Here is a 20,049-nt window from a genome sequence, read left to right as displayed (position 1 = left end):
TAATTGCAATACTATTGTATTGACATTTGCTGCATCACAAATGATGTCTTTTTGAGCACATGTAATATGAGTTGAAAACTTGGAGAGATGCTCTGACCACTTATATATGTGTATTTCTTTATGTCTTGTAGTTTTTGCACAGCTGTCTTATCAAACCCCAGAGGTACTAATGAATAACAGTGTATACACACATCATACGTTATATGTGCATTTCTTCAGCTATTTTCATTCAGTGAATTAACTTACTAATATTTTTAACAAGTAACGGTACTGATAACTTTGTAACATTGAATATCCAGTGATGTAAGGAACACTGAGATTATTCATAACACAGGTACATGTTTTTTTTTCTTCTTCTTTTAAAGCCTGCTACTAGCTACTAATATCGGGGATCTAATATTGAACAAAATGGCCAATGAAAAGGAGATATTACAAAGATAAGTTCAATGTCAGAAAAACTTTCCTCCACCAAAAGAAGTTTACTGTCATCAGACAAGTGAACAAATTTTGAGAAAGTTCTAAAGTGTAAGTCACGGAGAAAATATTGTATGGTAGTGAGACATGGGCACAGAGTGAGCCAGAGAAGAAGCTGAATGCATTTGAATGTGATTCTACAGAAGAATGTAAAAAACAAATCAAATAGGCAGATGAAGTATAAAATGTGGAGTGGACGGAATTAGTGAGACATACAGAGGCATCCAAGAAAGTTAACACAGTAGAAGGGTAGGAAAACTATAAGGGGAGACAAAGTTTGAAGTACGCAAAATTATTATTTATTGTGAGTAGTGTAGTATGTGTACAAAGACGAAAGGACTTGTACAAGATAAGAAGTATCACCAAACTGGCCAAAATACTATATAAAACAAATTTTCTGAAATAATTCTAGAATTTCTTTTTACTTCATGTTTTAGCATGGTAAATAATTCATTAGTGGATTGTAAAATGTGTTTTAAATTTATCTTTTCTTCTGGTACCTTTAAGTTAATAATTTGTTTATACTTTCTGTTTTCAATAGGTCGATGCTTGGGGGCACTAGTTGCAGCGTTACTAAGTGCTCACGCTGATGCAGAAGTGTTGTCTCTGCTGACAGTGTATCGTGTGGGTGCTGTGGTAGCTGCAGTAATTGCTACTGTGTATTTCTCAGTGTATTACTGCTGTCTGAAGGCATGCTGTCCAGCCAAGGGTACTACTGGGCCTCGCAGTTCAGGTGTCACGCAAGGTACTGGAACCTTGCTTTGCTCGTGCCTGGCTACCTTACTTATAACAATTCTACTTCGCTAACAAAATTATGCAGACCATTTGAGAAGGAATTAATGTGATTCAAGTCACAGTCAAAAGTACCTGTTATTTAGATAGAATGTTTTGTGACCATTCATATTAAATAATCCATTAATTGTAGATTTGTTATGCTTTAAGAATTTTTGTGTCTATTACATCAATGCCAAAATCTCTCTTCACTTCCTTCATAAAACAAAACTCTCAGGCACCTTTTTCATTACTTAATTCTACACAGTACTGAACCAATGTCATAATTTTATCAGTGTCACGTAGAAATAATCTCTCTCTCTCTCTCTCTCTCTCTCTCTCTCTCTCTCTCTCTCTCTCTCTCTCTCTCTCTCTCTCTCTCTCCCCCCCCCCCCTCCCTCCCCCCCCCCCCCTCACACACACACACACACACACACACACACACACATTTTTCCCCTCTCAGTATATCATAAACTGCAGTAAGAAAGAATGAACTGCAGAGTTGTTTAATGAGTTGTTTCTTCATTAAAAAAGACAGTTACTATGGACTGATATTATGTACCTCATTAACTATTAGTAAAGTCAATATTTGTATTCTTAATGTCACAAGAATTGTATTACCATGTTCCTATTGTTGTAGGTATATGTAATAATAATTGAACATCTTAGTCCGTAGATAGAAAACAAACTATTTTAATACATGTGGAAACGAGACTGCACAAGAAAAACTAGACTTTTAACAAATAAAGTTTTTGTAATAAACTGAAAAAGAACTATTTTTAATTTCAGTAGTTATGATGTGGTAAGTCCATTGAATATTTGTCTTGTACGTATCAGGAAGTTCAGTCCTTGTCAAATGAAAGTTGACTACAAAGTATTAGAAACACATGCTTAGTAGTGGAGATTGTGTGATACGTGTACATTCATTATACTTACAGGAAGACTGCTGCCTTATGTTAGTAAAAAAAATTATACTATGGGCTATATATTCACTGTACAGATATGATGGCAAGAGGTATGTTTTTCACTAAGTACTATTTTAAAACAAAAATAAAAGAAGTAGACCTTTCATAGCAATTTTGTTTTTATATGAAAGCCTGTACTTTAATCCATGTTTCTGCATCATTCCCACCAATATTAAGGTACTTATCATATCATACAACCAGCTGCTGAATACCAATCTCAAATAAATCTATTGCCTGAGTAGACAACCAATTGCAGCATGGTCATTTTGATATCTTCATTGTCATCATGGCACTGATCACCCAGGGGCTTCTTTAAACCAGGTACACGTGGTAATCACTGGATGCTAGGTCGGGGTTGTGCAGAGGGTGATAAAGTTTTTTGTAGACAAATAATCCACTCAGCTCTCAAGTTCTATTGGCTGTGTGTGTAGGGATATTGTCTGCTACTAGCTACTAATATCGGGGAACTAATACTGAACAAAATGACCAGTGAAAAGGAAATCCCCTTCCTCAGCCAGTCACACTTTTTATTTTGCATTGCACAATGAAGTTTTTTGAAGATCTCACAATAAAATGTAGAATTTATGGTGTCACCACAAGGCAAAAAATCCACAAGTAACACTCCTTTCTTGTCCCTAAAAATAATATGCATGATTTTTCAGGCAGAAATTGTGTCCAGAACTTTACTTTCTTGGATGATGTTGAACGCCACCAGTCCATGGATTCCTGCTTTGATTCAGATCTTATGTGACCCACTTATGTTTTGTCACATGTGACAGTTTGGCTTAAAAACTCATCACCTTCCTCGCTACAAGGCTCTTGGAAAGTTAAACAGCTGGCTAAACATTTGCTTTTGTGCACGTGCCAGCATTTTCGGTACCCAGTGTGAGCATAACTTTAGATAATTTAAACTTTGTGTAAAAGCTGCATAAAATACACTTCTTGACACTTGAGGAAACTCATCATCACATAACATCAAAATCATAAATCACCTGTTCTCTCTCAATATTTCATAAACTTCCTGCACCAAAGTCGCCCATTTCATTCTCATCATGCACATCTGTGCAGCCATCTTTAAGAGCTATTATCCATCACTCATACTGTTTCCTCCATAAACTTCATTGATCTGACAATCAATTTCAGTCACTTTCATGCCTTTACTACTAAGAAAGATGAATCACAGCACAACATGTATTTCACATTTGGCAGGATTCTCAATCAAAGTAGATGTTCCTAAGACTCACAAACAAATGTAAACATGCAAAATGCATGTGCCAAATGCTGACCACAGTGCAGCACCAGCTGCAGAATTTGAAAATGGTACTTACTTTAAAAACATGCCTCGTAATAACAGAAAGTGAATCACCAGGATCATGACCATTGTATCGTGAATGTTATTTACAGCTCTCACTGCTTTTTGTTACCCAATTTCCACCTATTGCTATTCAGCCTATCTCTTTCCAGCAGGCCTCTGTCCTTCCATGTTCTAGGTGGCCATCCTCTCTTTGTTCTCCCTTGAGGAGACTGTTTCCAAATTCATTTTGGCTGCCAGGAGACACTGCCTTACAATGCACTGTCCATATGGGCCAAAAGGTTCACGTACTTCAGTGAAGGTCAAAGGCCAGTGGTGGCACAGCTGCCGTCAGGGTCACCCAGCCTGGACAGATTTTGGTTAAAGCACCAGGCAAAGTGGGTCTCAAAATAACCTATCCACACTCATCCAGTCCAAGCCCTAGTCTGCTGTGGGATAAATAGAGTAGATAGTAGCTAAAATCATCAAAAGGCAGAAAGGCTGGCCAATACTTACCTTCAGGACATGCAGCTGACACTACAGCTGATAGAGAAACTTAAAATGGAGCACAGCACTCTTCCATTGTAAATAACATAGTTATGCATTCTGCTGTTCAATGAACCCTCTGCCAGACACTTCAGTGTGATTTGCAGAGTATCCATATAGACATAGATGTAGATGCTCCATCACATGAACATAAAGTGAAATAATAAATACTTAGAGATAGAAAACAGTTTTATTTTTTCATTATGTATAAAAAGGGAATTTTTATAGTAAAATATAGTGAATGAACCATACAATAATTAATAGTTCAATTATTTTTGCCAGTATATTCTGTGTTTTGAGTATTGAGCTAATGGAGGAGAGGGACAAAAGACATAACATCAAATCATATCATAAGGCATCTTCTATCTGCAAATATTTCAAAATCATTGCAATTTAGTTAGTCATAGTTTCCATAAATGATATTCACAATAGATGTTACAACATAAAATGTGCCTTGATACATGACTAATAGGAACACAGTTTCCAGACTTCTGGAGAAATGTGTTATGGTAGTGACTTTTGGAATAATAGGTTCCTTCTTTATGGATGAATGTGGAATTGATCAGGAAAAACTGGAAAGGAGGGAGGATACACGACTCAGTCCCTAATCTATGAGCAGCTCACATGTTATGAGGTACAAGGGGGACAAAATGGAAAAGAAAGGGCCAGAGAGAACAGTAGGTCAAATATGTTAGTAAGCATTGTGCCATCTTCAGTTCAGAGATGACAGAAAGGATGGGGTGAAAACTGAAGGTGGATTAAAGGAAGAATAGAAAATGAAAGTGGTAAAAAATGTAGTTCAGTAATAGAAAGAAAAAGTAAAGACCATGTACAGGGGAAGGGGGAAAATAAATAAGTCAATAATATGATAAATTTATATCAAACCTAATATAGCAACAGGAAGGGCTAAGGTAATGGAGGATAACTCCATGAGGACAACAGTATGAGAGACTGTATTGAAGAGCAAGTTCTCATCTCTAGAATTTTGAGAAGTTAGTGCTGGATTGTCAGACAAGCTGTGTTGAACCAGTCAAAAGACTGATGACTGATGAGTAGGAGCATCCAAATGGCCTAAGTGATTTTGCAGGCATTCAGATCTCCCAAGTGATGCTGTAATGCATGTACAATTCTGTTTTCATTTTTGGGTTCTGCCAGTTAGATGGTTTGTGGTCACCCATATATAAAAGCCATGTAGCAAACACACATCTTCTAAGAAACTTGAGTAGGTTCACATGTTATCTTGTCTTTAAAGCCGTACAGAGTACCAGTGTTGCAGCTGATGTATGTGATAATGGGTTGGTACATGGGTCCAGTTTTACAACAGAGGCAGCAGCTTGAGAAGGAACTTTGGGGTATGGATGATGATTTGGGAACATCACAGTCTTTGACTCAGATGTTGCAGAGCTTAGGATGGCGATGGAAGTTCAAAGTTTGTGATGTGAAGATGTTATTAGGTGTCTAAGTGGACTACTGTTGGTACATGTAATGTAATCTGAAGTGTGAATCAAGCTGCATTAAGATGGAGATCAACATGCAGGAACTTTGTTGTGGAAAGACAAGGTGAATTCCAGTTGAGAATAGGAGGATGAGCTGTTGCAGAAGGTGGAGGAGTTCCTCTTCACCTTAAGTCCTGACCACAAAGGTATTGCCAGTGGATCTGTGCTAAGCCAGGGAATACAGCTCCTGGGAGTTGAGGAGTGTCTGCTTCTTACAACCCATGCAAGAACAGCATAGTGATTTGTATTTATTAGAGAGATATATATCAATAATTGAGTGAGTGCTGTCTAGACTTAATAGCTTTGAAAGTGGATGACTAGAATATACATTTTAGCTTCTGAGGAAGAGAAAAATTTCAAACTGTTACTGCACATATATATGAAGGATTGTTTGTAATAGAAATTTCATCTTCCACATGAACAGCTGTCTGTCTTCCGATGTACATAACATAATTATGCATTCTGCTATGATACATGAATGTAAAGTGAAATAATACATAATTAAGGTCAGAAAAGGGTTTTATTTTCTTCTTTATGAATAATAAGGGAATATGTATAGTAAAATTTGTTGAATAAAACATATAATAATTATTAGTACAATTATATTTTCCAATACATCCTGTGTTTTTGAGCAGCAAACTAATGAAGGAGAGGCACAGAGGGCAAAACAAATCATGTCATAAGGTATTTTCCATCAGCATATGTCTCAAAATTATTGTAATTTAGTTAGTCACAGGTTCCTTAAATCGTATTCACAATAGATCTTACAACATAAAGTGTACCTGTTGTACTATACTAAGAGGAATGCAGCTTCTGGACTTCTGGAGAAAATTGATATGATAGAGACTAACAAACAAAAAGTCAAACACAGATATTTATTTACCTGCTTGCAGAATAAATTTATCATCAAAAGGAAGACTATCAGCGAAAGCTAGTAGCCATGCCACTGCTTACATACATTGTAATAGATTGCTAACAATGCAGTACAGTTGTTAATAAAATTACACTTTACATTACAGAATGTCTTAGGAGAACAAAGCCTTTATCGTAAAATATTAATGTCTAATAAGTTTGAAGCTTACAAGAAAGGAAGAAGGTTCTATTAAATGATGATGGGACAGCTTCACCAGAAATGGCTATGAAGCACATAAAAATTTGACAAAACAGAATGAAATGTGAAAAAGAGATCAAAAATTGGAAATCATGGTTTGTTAGTGTACTTTTTGGTTCTTGCTGTAAACTGTTGGATGTGAAGTAATTGAAAACTTGAGTAGTTGCTTGTTTGCAATATATGAATGTGATATAAAAACTAAGAATGAGCAGAAGTATTTGCTGAGAATGAAACTTCACACAGGGAACAATCCCATTATGAGAAATACTGTAAGGTATTGTCATATTACTTTGATACATGAACTCATGGAAGTTCAGTTGTGGCCAGTGTGTCTCAATGAACATTTGTAGTGGTAGACTCATTATCAAGCCTGTAACTACTAAATGTGCTGTCACATAGAAAATACAGGAAAAAGTTCTTGTTGCCATGTAATACGCTGGTTTCTAAAGTTTGTGCTGGAATCAGATCTCTACAAAAAAAGTTCAGTTGCCAGAAAATAAGTGAAAACTAAAGTTTTGTCAAAGCTTACTTTTGATTTTTAAGCTACCATAACATTTTATAGTGTCAGAGAAATTAACATAATCATAATCATTGATAATTGTGAACTTTTTGTGGTTAATGTTGCTTAAATGATTGAGCATATGGTAGCTGCATTCTTACGTCTATGGTCTACTGCTTAGTGGCACTGGTCACACGTGTGGAGGTCCCAGATTGAACTTCTGAAGAGCATCTAAGATATTTCTCTGGTGTGAGTATCTTAAACAAAGGACAGTCTTCTAAAGCCAAATAAAAAAAGAAAGAAAGAAAGAAAGTCATGGGATTAACATTGACATACGAGCCAAAGATATTGCATTAAATTGAAAGACTTCAAACAGTTTGGGTGTAAAATGAAATTTGATTATTTGGTGGCTGCATACTGCAATACTGTGTGGCTGTGCTGCTCTGAGCAGTACTTGCTGGTATCAAACTGCCTGTATGATATCAAGGGAAACAAATACGAAAGCATGAGTACAGTGCAGTGTAACAGTACACAAAAAACGAATCACTGTATGACTCAGTAACTGGCTTCATTTTTGGCAGCTACTGTTTGATAAAGACAGTATTTCTCTTCTTATTTGACTGTCCCATCAGCACAATAATTTTAATAAGTGCAAAAAATGATTGCAGATTCTTACTCATACTTTGCTTTGTCAGTTGACACTGGTAAATGAACACTGATCTTGGGTATGTTTTCTATGTGAGTATAGTCCAAGCATCAAACTGATGTTCGTATCACTCACTGATACAAACTGTAATGACTGTCAAAAATGTTGGGTATGAAAAGCAAAAAATATAATTTTAATAGAAACCAATAAATTTGTCTATAATAGGTCACAATGATTAAGTCAAGTAGTTCATTTCTGTTATGTATTGCCATGTGGCAGCAGTTATACTGGAGATATTAGTCAATATGGTTTTTGATCACCTGGAACCTCTCCGGTGACAGTGGTTCATTGTGAAATTCATGAAATTTTTGTAGAACACCTTTTTACCATTTGTTATGCACTGTAACACATAGTGCCACAACTTATGGTGGAGGAGGAAATCTACACCAGATTCCTATGGCCTAAAACTAACTCACATGATGATCCATTTTATTCATCTTAATATTGTAAGGTACTGTAATCCCCATTTTTCTTTCAAATAATCAGTCAAGCAATTAATATCAGAGCATATGTTTTACTACAGAAGAACACAATAGGGAGGAAATTCAGACTGGTACCTTACTGTGACATGAGTATTACAGATATTCAAGAAATCTTTGATTGAAGAGCAAAACTTGTTCCAAAAATAAACAAAATATATTGCATGGAAATTGTTCAAGTCCTTACACTAACAAGCTTACTTTCTGATGAGGAGATATGAGATATCTGTAGAGTAGTTGTAGGCAGCCAGGTGTCCATGATAGGACTGTAGGTTCGTGCATTGTTTGCCAGTGAGACACAGTGGTTGACATATCAGGGGCCCATTTTCATCTTGTGTAAACATCTCCCTCATGAGAATACTTCACCACCAGCATGTAAGGTATGCTATTGACAAGTCAGATGCATCATCTGATGTGCCTTTTGTAGTACTCATACCCTGATATTGGAATATAATAAAGTATATTTCAATTCATGGGTCCTTGTGACACTTTTCTCTGCAGTGACATTGCAGCAGTAATTCTGCAAATCCTTGTACCCTGTGATGTACAATGAGCAGAGGTATATAACTGCCACAGGCACTTCTGTACACTATAGATGGCTGTAGACAGTATGGTTGCTCTCTAGTGGTTGTTATCCAGCAGTTAATTGATGAGTGATTTGCTTCGTTGTGATCCGTGTATCTGCTGTTATTATCCACAACACTGTTGGGTGACCACTGTCATCAACATGTGTTGCTCAATGCTGTTGATTCTGATGCTGCCAGTATTCACCAGATGAAGGTATTCATGGCAGACTCTCAACATTTTACCATCTGTGGCTATTATAAATAAATATATCCTTGAATAATCAAGGTCTCTATTCACCTCAACTTTTATTTTCTTCAACAGAATGAAATTTTGGGTCTGTGACAATGAAAGACAATGAAACACATCTCACTTGTCCTCCTTTTGTCTACTTTGACAGTATTCTCAGCTCTCAGTGACCCTCTCCACTCTCTCTCTCTCTCTCTCTCTCTCTCTCTCTCTCTCTCACACACACACACACACACACACACACACACACACACACACACACACACACACACACACACACACACAATAGGGTTCCCTTTGCTTGGATGCAAGCTGAAGATTGCGATCACAAATGTTATGCTTGCAAATTTTACTTCAGTGAAATGCAAATTATTGTACTGAATGGGAAGTTTGCTAGATGAGTAAGTCCCTAAAGGGCTCTCTCTGTATCATGAAGTAGATCTTGCTAGGCTGCAGTTTGAATAGTGATAAGAAGACAGGCACAGAGAACAAGTTTTGAAATGAGGGCATCAAAATAATAATAACCATAAGGGAAGGACTGTGGGCAAGGACCACTGTATTTTACTGGAATGATTGGAAGTTTTGTAGTGTAATAATTTATTTTATGTTGGGAGAATATTGTGTACAGTGTACGTGCATAGAAAAGTGGCTGAGAATACAAATATTGTGTGTAAGTAGAATACTTAGTGCTTGAAACTTCCCAGCAGATTGAAGCTGTTTGCCAGATCAGCACTCAAACCTAGAACCTTGCCTTTTGCAGGCAATCCTCTTACTGACCAAGTAACCAAAGTGTGACTCACTACCTGCTCTCATTGTGCTTCACAGAAGCTCTCCTGCATACGTGGCTGGGCTAGCAGACCTGAAAGAAAGAATACTATGGAAAAATATCTTACCTAAAAGCTAGAAGTTTGTTTCCAGACTAAATCATTCAAACTGCAGTGGGACGTACATTGATTTGAAACTTCCTGACACATTACAACTGTTTGCTGGAACATGCACAGTCTGCAGGATTACTGAAGATTGTGGTACCTCTGGCCAGCTTTGACCCATGACATCCCCAAGAAGGGGCCACCCCTATTTAAAGCTTACACAATGTAGCGTCCATGACATCACACTTTACATATGCGTACAGACACAAATTTTATGAAAAATATTTAATTGCAGAAATAACATGAAACTAATGGGACAGCCACAGGAACCGGGGAATTCTGGATGGGGATAAACTAAATATGCAACAATCCTAATAACAAAGACTTACAAAAACAGATATGTACACAAAAATCGAGCAAACAAAAACCTCAACAATCAACCAAACCCCAATTAAATAAAAGAAACCTGGTATCAACATTTCACTTTCTATTTAGCTCACTCAAAGATAAAAAAGGCACCAGAAATTTAACTTGGTCTATATAATATAGCTCACACAAAGTCCATGGTATCATGAACCGACACATAGCTCCAAAAACCATACCAGCAGTTTCAGTTGACTTGTATAAGCTCAAACAAAATTGATTATAACACAAAACCACACAGGTCAACAAACCTTATACTGAATATTTCACTTGACATAACAACGATATAAAAATACTTATCAACAAAATTCAGAATTCTCAGACTAGGAATTCCTCCAGATAGAATACCATAGTTCATCATGCTGCCAATGCCATATGGACTGGTCCCTGGTCCAAGCTATAGCAGCAGCTTTGGTCAGTATCACACTTTCTCCAAAAATGTGACACTTCATATACTGTATGAATTTAATTGTGGACAATATGTCATCCCCCCACTGTGGAATGCAATGACCTACTTGTGAACTTTACTGTAATACTCATAACTAACAAAATATAAAACCTAAAATGAAATCTCCAACCATAAACAACACACTGCACTAATAATTCCAAACCTGAAAATGTATATATTGCCCTTAACTACCAACATCACACTAACTCTTTAGCAAACTACCACAAAGACTTCAAATATTATTCTTACAAACAACCCTAAAGTAGTCAAGTGAAATCACTGACAACACTCACAAACAATTTAGAAACATAAACATCTCACACTAAAGAGTGCCACTGCATACTGCATTACACCCTCTGCAAACATGATCCATTTCAAGTACACAATGTCACCATGATGTCACACAACAGAACACAGGTATATCATAGATCAAAGCAGGCAGGTGGTACTGAAAACTTTGTAGACTCCACTCTGCTGCAGAGTCAAAGGTTCATTCCAGAAATAATTCCTCAGACTATGGTTACGCTATTTCTTTGCAGCACCCTTTCTTTCAGCAATTCAAGTCTAACAAGGTTTATAGGGGAGCTTCTGTGAAGTTTGAAAAGTAGGAGAAATGACAACTGCGAAGGTAGTTTGTGACTTATGCACGGATATTTCAGCAAATTAGAGCATTTTTCATGAAAGCCAAGGTCTCAGCTTATGGTTCCAGTCTGACACACAGTTTTGATCTATCAGGGAGTTCGAAAATAGTGCATCCTCTACTGCACGGAGAAAACCTCATTCTGTAAATACTCACGGCTTTTTAGACTGTTTGGAACAGTTAATTGGGTTTAAGATACAATGGGTACACACTGTGATGTTCATTCACTACAAGGAATGTACATATGGTAACATGAAGAAAAGAGGAAAGTTGAGAATACCAATCATAAAGGTAACAAAGAAGAAAACTTATGAAAAATGTGGATAGAATTATGCAAATAGATAGTCCCAGTTACGAGGCCAAAGTAGGTTGATTTGATCTGAACAACAGGGTGACAATAATAACAATAGTTCTAGTAAACTATTGCTCACATGTAAACAGGGTTTATTGTTCTATTTCACACTCTGTGATTCTAACTAGGCCAACCAGTAACCAGTAGGGGGCCCTTTAATAATTCTTCGTTAGACACAATTTCTTCAGGACTTGATGATTCAAATATTCTGTGTCTTTTGATCTCCAACACTTTGCACTGGAAGGTGAGGTGTGGTGTGGTTGCATCACCCACACTTCCTACACTTATGGACTTAACTTATGGGCTTCATTCTCTATACCCATCATGTGTAGATGTTCCTTAAAGTTTTCATGGCCAGTCATTAGTTTTACCATGAATTTAGTCTGCCTCCACTTCAAGTCCAGGATTACAGAACTTGTTTTAAAACAAGGCTTTGGCACCGTTAGCTTGCCATATTTTTGATTTCGAATCATAGTCCAATATTTTACATGCTGCATTCTGATCCAGCTTCATAGGTCCAATAAATGCAGTCATTGCACTTGTCCTGGATAGTCTTATCAGCTTGTTCCATACCACTGATTTCTGAGTGACCAGGGACCCACAGCTGATTTACCCTATTTCATTACTTTCCCCTCTGTGGCATTCTGCAGGGACCTTTGGTCTCATTGCAGAGGCTGACAGACATTTCAGAGCTGCTTGGCTATGTGAATAAATCTAGATGCTACAATTTTTGTAGCATCTACACAAATTCACCTCCTCGCACACCCTGATAGCAAATATTTCTGCTTAGACTGCTGTGGCCACCTTCCTTAGAGAGATTGCACTTTCTAGTCTAGGTTTTACCCCATATATCCTGTCCCCAGCTCCTTCAACAGTTTTTGATCTGCCAGTAAGCCAGACTGTGTCTCTTGCACAATGTTGTGTTCCATTCTTTCACTGCACCCTACTTGCAGTTGTTATATTGAAAGGTTTAGTGAAGCATCTGAAGTTACTATATAGTCAGCTGGCACTCCCCTAACCATTCTTCTATTTGCCACATTTCCTATACTGTTGTGGAATTCTGGATATTCTTAAGGTATCCAGTTATTTCCAGTTGTTAGCCTGTGTGCCCTTGCCACTTCCTCCACTGTAAATCAAAGGTGTGAGAATATGATTGAGAGAATGCAGCAAATATAGGAAGCAGGAGAACATTAAGTATGAACTGAGTATTTCCTGTGATAGAATGACATTCAAAACATTTTATTTCTTAGCTGTGACCTAAAGCAGAGATCAAATTGACAAAGCATTAATTTGTAATAAAGTTTTCTTTTAAAACTGACATCAAAGGATTAGTCTTCTGCAGTAGGCCAGTGGCATAATGTCATATTTTATTTTTAAAATGTTCTCAGAAAGACTTTGACAGAGCATATGAGGGAAACACTGTAGCTATTGGGAAGAACATGAAAGTGCTTGGCAGACTTAACAATGAATCAAACTCAGTCACAGACACAAGTGATCAATAGTAGAAATGAGTCTTACCAGCTTACTGAAGATATCTTCTAGAAAATGTTCAGTTGCAATATTTATTTATTTGGTGGTGGTGGGGGTGGGGGGTGGGGGGGGAGGAGAAGGCGGGGGCACAAGGACACATTCACTGTTTTGATCGATTTACTGCTATTCACTCATACAGAAAGGGTGTAAAGGGTGGGGAGCATCTGGCAGATGTACATGGAAACTCCTCAGATAGCTATTGGACTAATTATGGCAGTAATTTCAAGAGTAATCAAACAGAGCCCTAAATGTTGCTGCAGGAATCAGTATTATAGAGAAGGTCTTTTGCAGACCAAGAATGAAGAACCCATAATATAAAGTATGCTACACAATTTCATATGTATGTAGGTCAACATCTAACATAGTCAGTGTACCAACAGATATAGCTAACAAGCAGATTTAGCTGACAGCAGGAAAAAGTAATGTGCCACGGGGATTCAGCAATAAGTTGAAACTTCCTGGCAGATTAAAACTGTGTGCCGACCGAGACTCAAACTCGGGACCTTTGCCTTTCGCGGGCAAGTGCTCTTCTGTAAAGTTTGGAAGGTAGGAGACAGATACTGGCAGAAGTAAAGCTGTGAGTACCGGACGTGAGTCGTGCTTTGGTAGCTCAGTTGGTAGAGCACTTGCCCGCGAAAGGCAAAGGCAAAGGTCCCGAGTTCGAGTCCTGGTCGGGCACACAGTTTTAATCTGCCAGGAAGTTTCATATCAGCCCACACTCCACTGCAGAGTGAAAATCTCATTCTGGAAACATCCTGCAGGCTGTGGCTAAGCCATGTCTCCGCAGTATCCTTTCTTTCAGGAGTGCTAGTTCTGCAAGGTTCGCAGGAGAGCTTCTGTAAAGTTTGGAAGGTAGGAGACGGATACTGGAAGAAGTAAAGCTGTGAGTACTGGACGTGAGTCGTGCTTCGGTAGCTCAGTTGGTAGAGCACTTGCCCGTGAAAGGCAAAGATCCCGAGTTCGAGTCTCACATATGTTTGAAAACTGGCTTCCTTTTCCAAGATAATTTGTTGATTTTAGGGAAGTAAATGGAAAATTTCCAAAATTAAAATAAAATTCAAGATTTTTTTTATATTTCTATCTGCTGATGCCCAATTGTACGTTAATAGAGGGAACTTGACCAGGAGTTCCACTGTTGTCACATCAGTCTTTCATATGTAGTATCCAAATAGTAGTGACAGTTCTCTGATAATCACTGACGACTGCTCACATAAGTGTCATTCATGAAGTATAAGCTTTCAAATGTAAACAATCAATTAATGGAAAATCCAGGAAGTAATTTTTCTTCCAATACCTTATTATGTTTCTGTCACATTCTGCTTGCAAGCGATGTCATTTTTTGTTGCTTTCTTCTAACTTACTTAGAAGTTAGCAAACAGATCTGGTATAGGCAAACAGATTGGCCTATTCTGTAATTCATCTGTTTCCCTTTCTACAAATTGTCTTTTCAGTATCTCAACACCTCTGCCATCCATCATATTACTTTCTGTACAATACAGTGCTCCAAGTTCATTACTTATTCCAGTTCCTTGCTGAATATTGGCCTGTTAGGTTATCTAATTCAATGCCTTGCACTGTTTTTGGTGCAGATGAGCCTTGGCTAGCTTGCTGTTCTGTCTGTTTCCTACACCTAACTGTGATTTGCCACATAAAATACAGCACATATTTGATACAAGCTACACTAAATCTCTATACAAGAAGAAACAACATACAAGTAAACAATTCAGTGCTCCAATACTAGAAGCAATGCTGCCAACACCAGAAACTATCGTCTGTACATTCACTTTACTAATTACTCAACAAGAGGAATTCTATACTGTCACCCCTACCTGTTGATTATTAATCTTGTATTCCATGTTTACTTCAATAATCATGAATTGAGCCTTGCATCTAATCATTGCAACTGCATGGCATAAATGCTGTTACAAGCAGTGACCAAGAAAAAACAATCTCATGACATAATATAAAAACCACTTGCTTTGTTTGTCCCTATTTATACAACCTCCGTAAGCACCAAAGTCCAAATGATCATGGTTTTACCACCAGCAGACACTCTCTCCTCTAACGTCCGAATGGGTCAAGTGCATCACCTCTTTCCTGGTAACCAAGACTGTGTTCTTGTTCATCACTACTCTATTGCAAACAGGAGTACTGTAATGGATCATTCTTATGATAACTCATTCAGGTGAAATCTAGAGAGATCCCTACTATGCACCCAGAACTGTAATCAGCTCACTTGTTTCAGTTTCATCATTGGACCCAAAGTGTGGGCACTATCCTCATTCCTCCATTCTAGCTACCCTTTTCATACTTTCAGTTTTCCTGATGTCCCATTTTTGTGTGTACTGGTCTCCAATTCATTGCTTTTTCAACAAAAACCACCGTTCACACGAAAATGATCAGTTAACGACAGCAAGCACACCAGACAAAAAATTAGCTGCCCTCAAGATACATCACACTAATACTGTGTAACATGACATGTAACCTTGATGATGGCCTCAATTCAGTGAGGAGGAGAGGTTTCTTTATGTATGGCACAACCAACTAAAGCCTCTCAATGTTGATTAGATACAGTAGATCTACCAAACTGTAGGTGTGCTGATTGCTATATTTCACTCCCTGTCCAATACCCTGTACATATGAGAGATTGCTAGTTGATTCCATGACTAATCTTTGTGTAATGGAGGAGTTAAGAGATACCACCTTTCATGAAGATATTGTTATAGTTGCAGTTACAAGTATCTCTTAGAGTTGACCACAAATTGTATGGTCCTATATGCTTATTTATAATTATTTTATATATTTCGGACTAATTTCTTAGTCATTTTTGTTGATGTCCTTGAGTTATTAAATTTTGTTAAATTATTATCTGTGTTTGTTGATGGAATTTGTGTTCAAGCGGAATTATGTATTTTCTGTGTTGATGTTAACTAGCTGTAGGCAGCAAATGAGAAATACAAATATCATAGCTTGCTGGAAGAAGTCAAGTTTTAGTCATTAAGTCTCTGTTGGTAGTATGTTTAGTTCTTTTTATATTATGACTGGAAATCAGTGCCACATTAATAATCAACAATTTACATGTTTTTGTTTTCAGGAGGCCCAACGTCAAATGGAACGTACACTCCTTTGCGCTTCTACCATAATGGTAGTGGCCAAAAGGAAGAAACAAAGAGTCAGAAGCGTTACTAAACCTGATCCATGTTTTGTGTGCACAACATGGAAGTCAGTGACTTTGTGTAAATTTCTTCTTCTAGGAGAGCACCGTTCAGGAACAAAAGACTTGCCATGAACATTTTTCAGAAGTGATCAATGTGTTTTAGATGGTTTTGTAATTTTTAATTACATGTAAAGTATATTTCTTTTTGTTTATTTAAATGTGTATCTTATATACAAATGGAATAAAATATTTTTATTTTAATATTTTCACAAATTGTGGAATATTTCATTTTCAATTTGTATTAAGTTTAAAATCTGCTACACTTAGAGATTTATGTACAAATAATAGTAGATTTCCCTTCTTCTTTACATAAATTTTGATAACTCTGTTTAATATTTGAATTTCATTTCTCTTCCAAATAAATCTTTTTATTTTTTAATTATACAGGGCTATTCAAAATTAATACAGCAATTACAAATGGCTGTGACTACTTAATGCATACCTGTACAGTAATAAAATTACAGACAATACAAAATAAAATTCAAAATTTTGAATGTTGTGCATGTTGGGCCATGGAGGTTTGCACCTTTTTAAATCAATTTCTTTCAAACCGTTGGATAAATCATACTTGACAATAACATGTTCTGCTCGTGGTCATCTGGATCTCCAGACATGGCCCCTATGGAGCCCTTTTTATGCAGTTATGTGAAAAACTTTGTGTGTGTGCCTCCTTTGATGAAGACAATTTCAGAACTCAAAATATATTTTTCTAATACACTCATGTTGGTGACTCCACGTAAATTTCAAAATGTTTGATGAAAATGGAATACCTCGTAGATGTTCATGAGATCCAAGTGAATTATACTGAACACCTGACAAGTATGAGGAAAGATTTTTGTTCTGTTTACTGTAAGATGTATTGATGTATTGCTAAGCATTAAAGAGTTACAGTCATTTGTAGTCACTATATTCATTTTGAATTTCCCTGTATATAGGTCAGAGTATACCCAATAAAACATTAAAGACAAGAAAAAAAGGTATGAGAATACAAGGACATACATTTACAAACTTTCAGTCTACCCAAACAATGCTGTTACAAGAATTTTTAGTTTCATGTAATAAATAAAACAATGAAATAGGCAGATTATTCTATTATGAAAAATATGATTTAAATCCAATAAAATTTAAACTGCCTGCAACAGCACTTGAAGTGTTTGTGGAACAGTGAAAAGCATATCAACTTGGCTGCTTTAAACAAATACAGAAGGGAGAAAGCAGTTAAATCAAGAAATCAGTTTAATAGAAAGCTGTAAAAGTTGTTTAGTCAATAAGGGCTTTTTTGTAAGTTTGGAGTAAGTTTTAAGTTAAGGAGAGGTGGAGCAGAAGGTACATGCAGTAGGTATTTTGAATTATAATGTGAAGATATTAAACTGATACTGGAAATCATTGGAAGTTAGTATTACACTGACTGCAAGGACATACTTAAGTACACTTGGATAAGAACAAAGCAATAAAATGGAATAGATTCAAACTAAGATAATTTTCTAACAATCCAACACTAAGGGAAAAATTTAATATGACATATTTCAGTGCATCACTCGTGCATTCATGCATCATGTTCTGCAAATCCCATCATGAAGGAGAGTCTCTGGGGATGTGGAATGAGTCAAGTTATCAATTAACTACAGGCTACTGTACTTCTGTAAACTATACTTACAACAAATTGTGATTAGCGCTAATCTACTCACACTAATAATACTGGGAATTATTTAGAAGAAAAGCATCTGCTTTCAAAAAACTACTGTTGCTGTTTTTATCTAATACTTCAAACAAGTATTTTGGGCAACCTTACAAACACCATTATCAGCTCTCTACTAGCAAAGTCAAGATCTTTTTAACACAAACATAAGTGTTCTGCAGAACTTATAATCTAAAAGGCCAAGTATTCTTATAAATTGTAGCAGTGGCTAATGACATATTCATTTATTTTGTTTTCAAATCTAAGGAGATTTTCAGTTTCTCACCTGATTTAAACTGGCAATCTGTTATAGGCTTTTGTATCAGAATGAAAAACTCCATTCTTAACCTTAGGTAGGGGTGCATGGTTTACATGGAAATTAATGTGAGTTGCATGGTTCATCCTAAATTCACTGCTGTTAATAACCATAAATACTTTTCACAAAAGTGTAAGAATGTTGTAAATACTAACATAGAAATATGTGCAATGGGAACTATTGTCTTTCACATATGGTTGTTGAAACAAATGTATTGTGAATACAGACGTTCCAGTAACCGGTTCCATCTTTTTCTTCAACTGACTTACAGCCAGCAGTCAGTCATCATAATTCTGTCACAGAAGATGAAGTATTACTGCCCTGTTTGATGCCTCATAAGTATCACTCAATTGCATCAACCCGCTCCTTTCTTATGATTCGGATAGTTAATTATGATGCAACACAACAGAATTGATTTCACCTTTTAGTTCATTCATACTTACTGTTACTAAACTCATGAGAATCAGCTTACTTGTAATGTTATACTGTAGATCTCACAACACATATTGGTAAGCTACATACGCTATGAGTCATCTCATTAAATTAAGTGGCAAAAGCTAGTAATTATTCAACTTGTAACACAGATGTTTGTATACTGAATGCTTCGTAAAAACATAACCCTGTACTGACTTAATGTCCATCTTTAACTGACTCCAACTTTACAAAGTGATTGCTGAACCTAGACTGACTGAGGATTGGTGCATGATACTTATACATTGTCCAGTCTCATTAATGTAACCACCAGTCAAAAGCTTGAACAACCTCCTTTTGCAGCACAAGAAACACAGTAAGAGAGTCAGTGACATTCTGAAAGATATTGACAAGGAGGTGGAGCCATGCTAAGTCCAATGTTGTCACCAGCTGTGCTAGCTTTCTCAGTTGAGAATCCATGGCATGAACAGCTCAGTAGAGGCGGTCCCACAGATTCTCAATCGGGTATTAATTCTGGGAGTTTGGTGGCAGGGGAGTATGTTAAACTCATCCCATTGCTCCTGAATCACACACATACACTACAAGCTATGTGGCACATTGCATTGTCATGCTGGTAGATGCCATCGTACTGAGGAAAAACAAACTATATGTAATTGTGGACATGGTCCCCAATGATAGATGCATGTTTGTGTTGATCCACTGTACCTTCGAGAATGATGAGATCACCCAGGGAATGTCACACAAGCAATCTGCAGACCATAATGCTCCCTCCTTGGTTGCAGAATATTTGCTTTCAGACATTCCACACTATACGTGCCAATGGCCATCTGTCCTATGGAGCGTGAAATGTGTTTCATTTGAAAAAGCTGTCTGTCGCTATTCAGTGAATGTCCAGGTGCAGTATCACTGTGTAAATTCTAGTCTTCATCGCCAATGAACAGCAGCCAGCATGGGTGCATGAACCAGGTGCCTGCTGCAGAGGCCCATACGTAT

At 37.0% G+C, this 20,049-nt stretch overlaps 1 protein-coding gene across 2 annotated transcripts in view; it reads left to right on the top strand.

Annotated features, from left to right (window-relative positions):
* Positions 1-16,843, top strand: part of LOC126353841 (uncharacterized) — a 290,461-nt gene extending 273,618 nt beyond the window's left edge. For both annotated transcript variants that reach the window (XM_050002985.1, XM_050002986.1), the window contains 2 exons: positions 1,016-1,219; positions 16,508-16,843. In XM_050002985.1, the coding sequence (XP_049858942.1) occupies positions 1,016-1,219; positions 16,508-16,602 (299 nt within the window). In that variant the 3' untranslated portion in view covers positions 16,603-16,843. The remainder of the gene's footprint in view (positions 1-1,015; positions 1,220-16,507) is intronic.
* Positions 16,844-20,049: the final 3,206 nt, after the last annotated feature.

Source organism: Schistocerca gregaria, chromosome 3 (assembly GCF_023897955.1).
Source record: "Schistocerca gregaria isolate iqSchGreg1 chromosome 3, iqSchGreg1.2, whole genome shotgun sequence".
In the NCBI taxonomy this organism is placed as follows: Eukaryota; Metazoa; Arthropoda; class Insecta; order Orthoptera; family Acrididae; genus Schistocerca; species Schistocerca gregaria.
The sequence above is the reverse complement of the archived record's forward strand: the minus strand, read 5'-3'. Positions and strand labels throughout refer to the sequence as shown.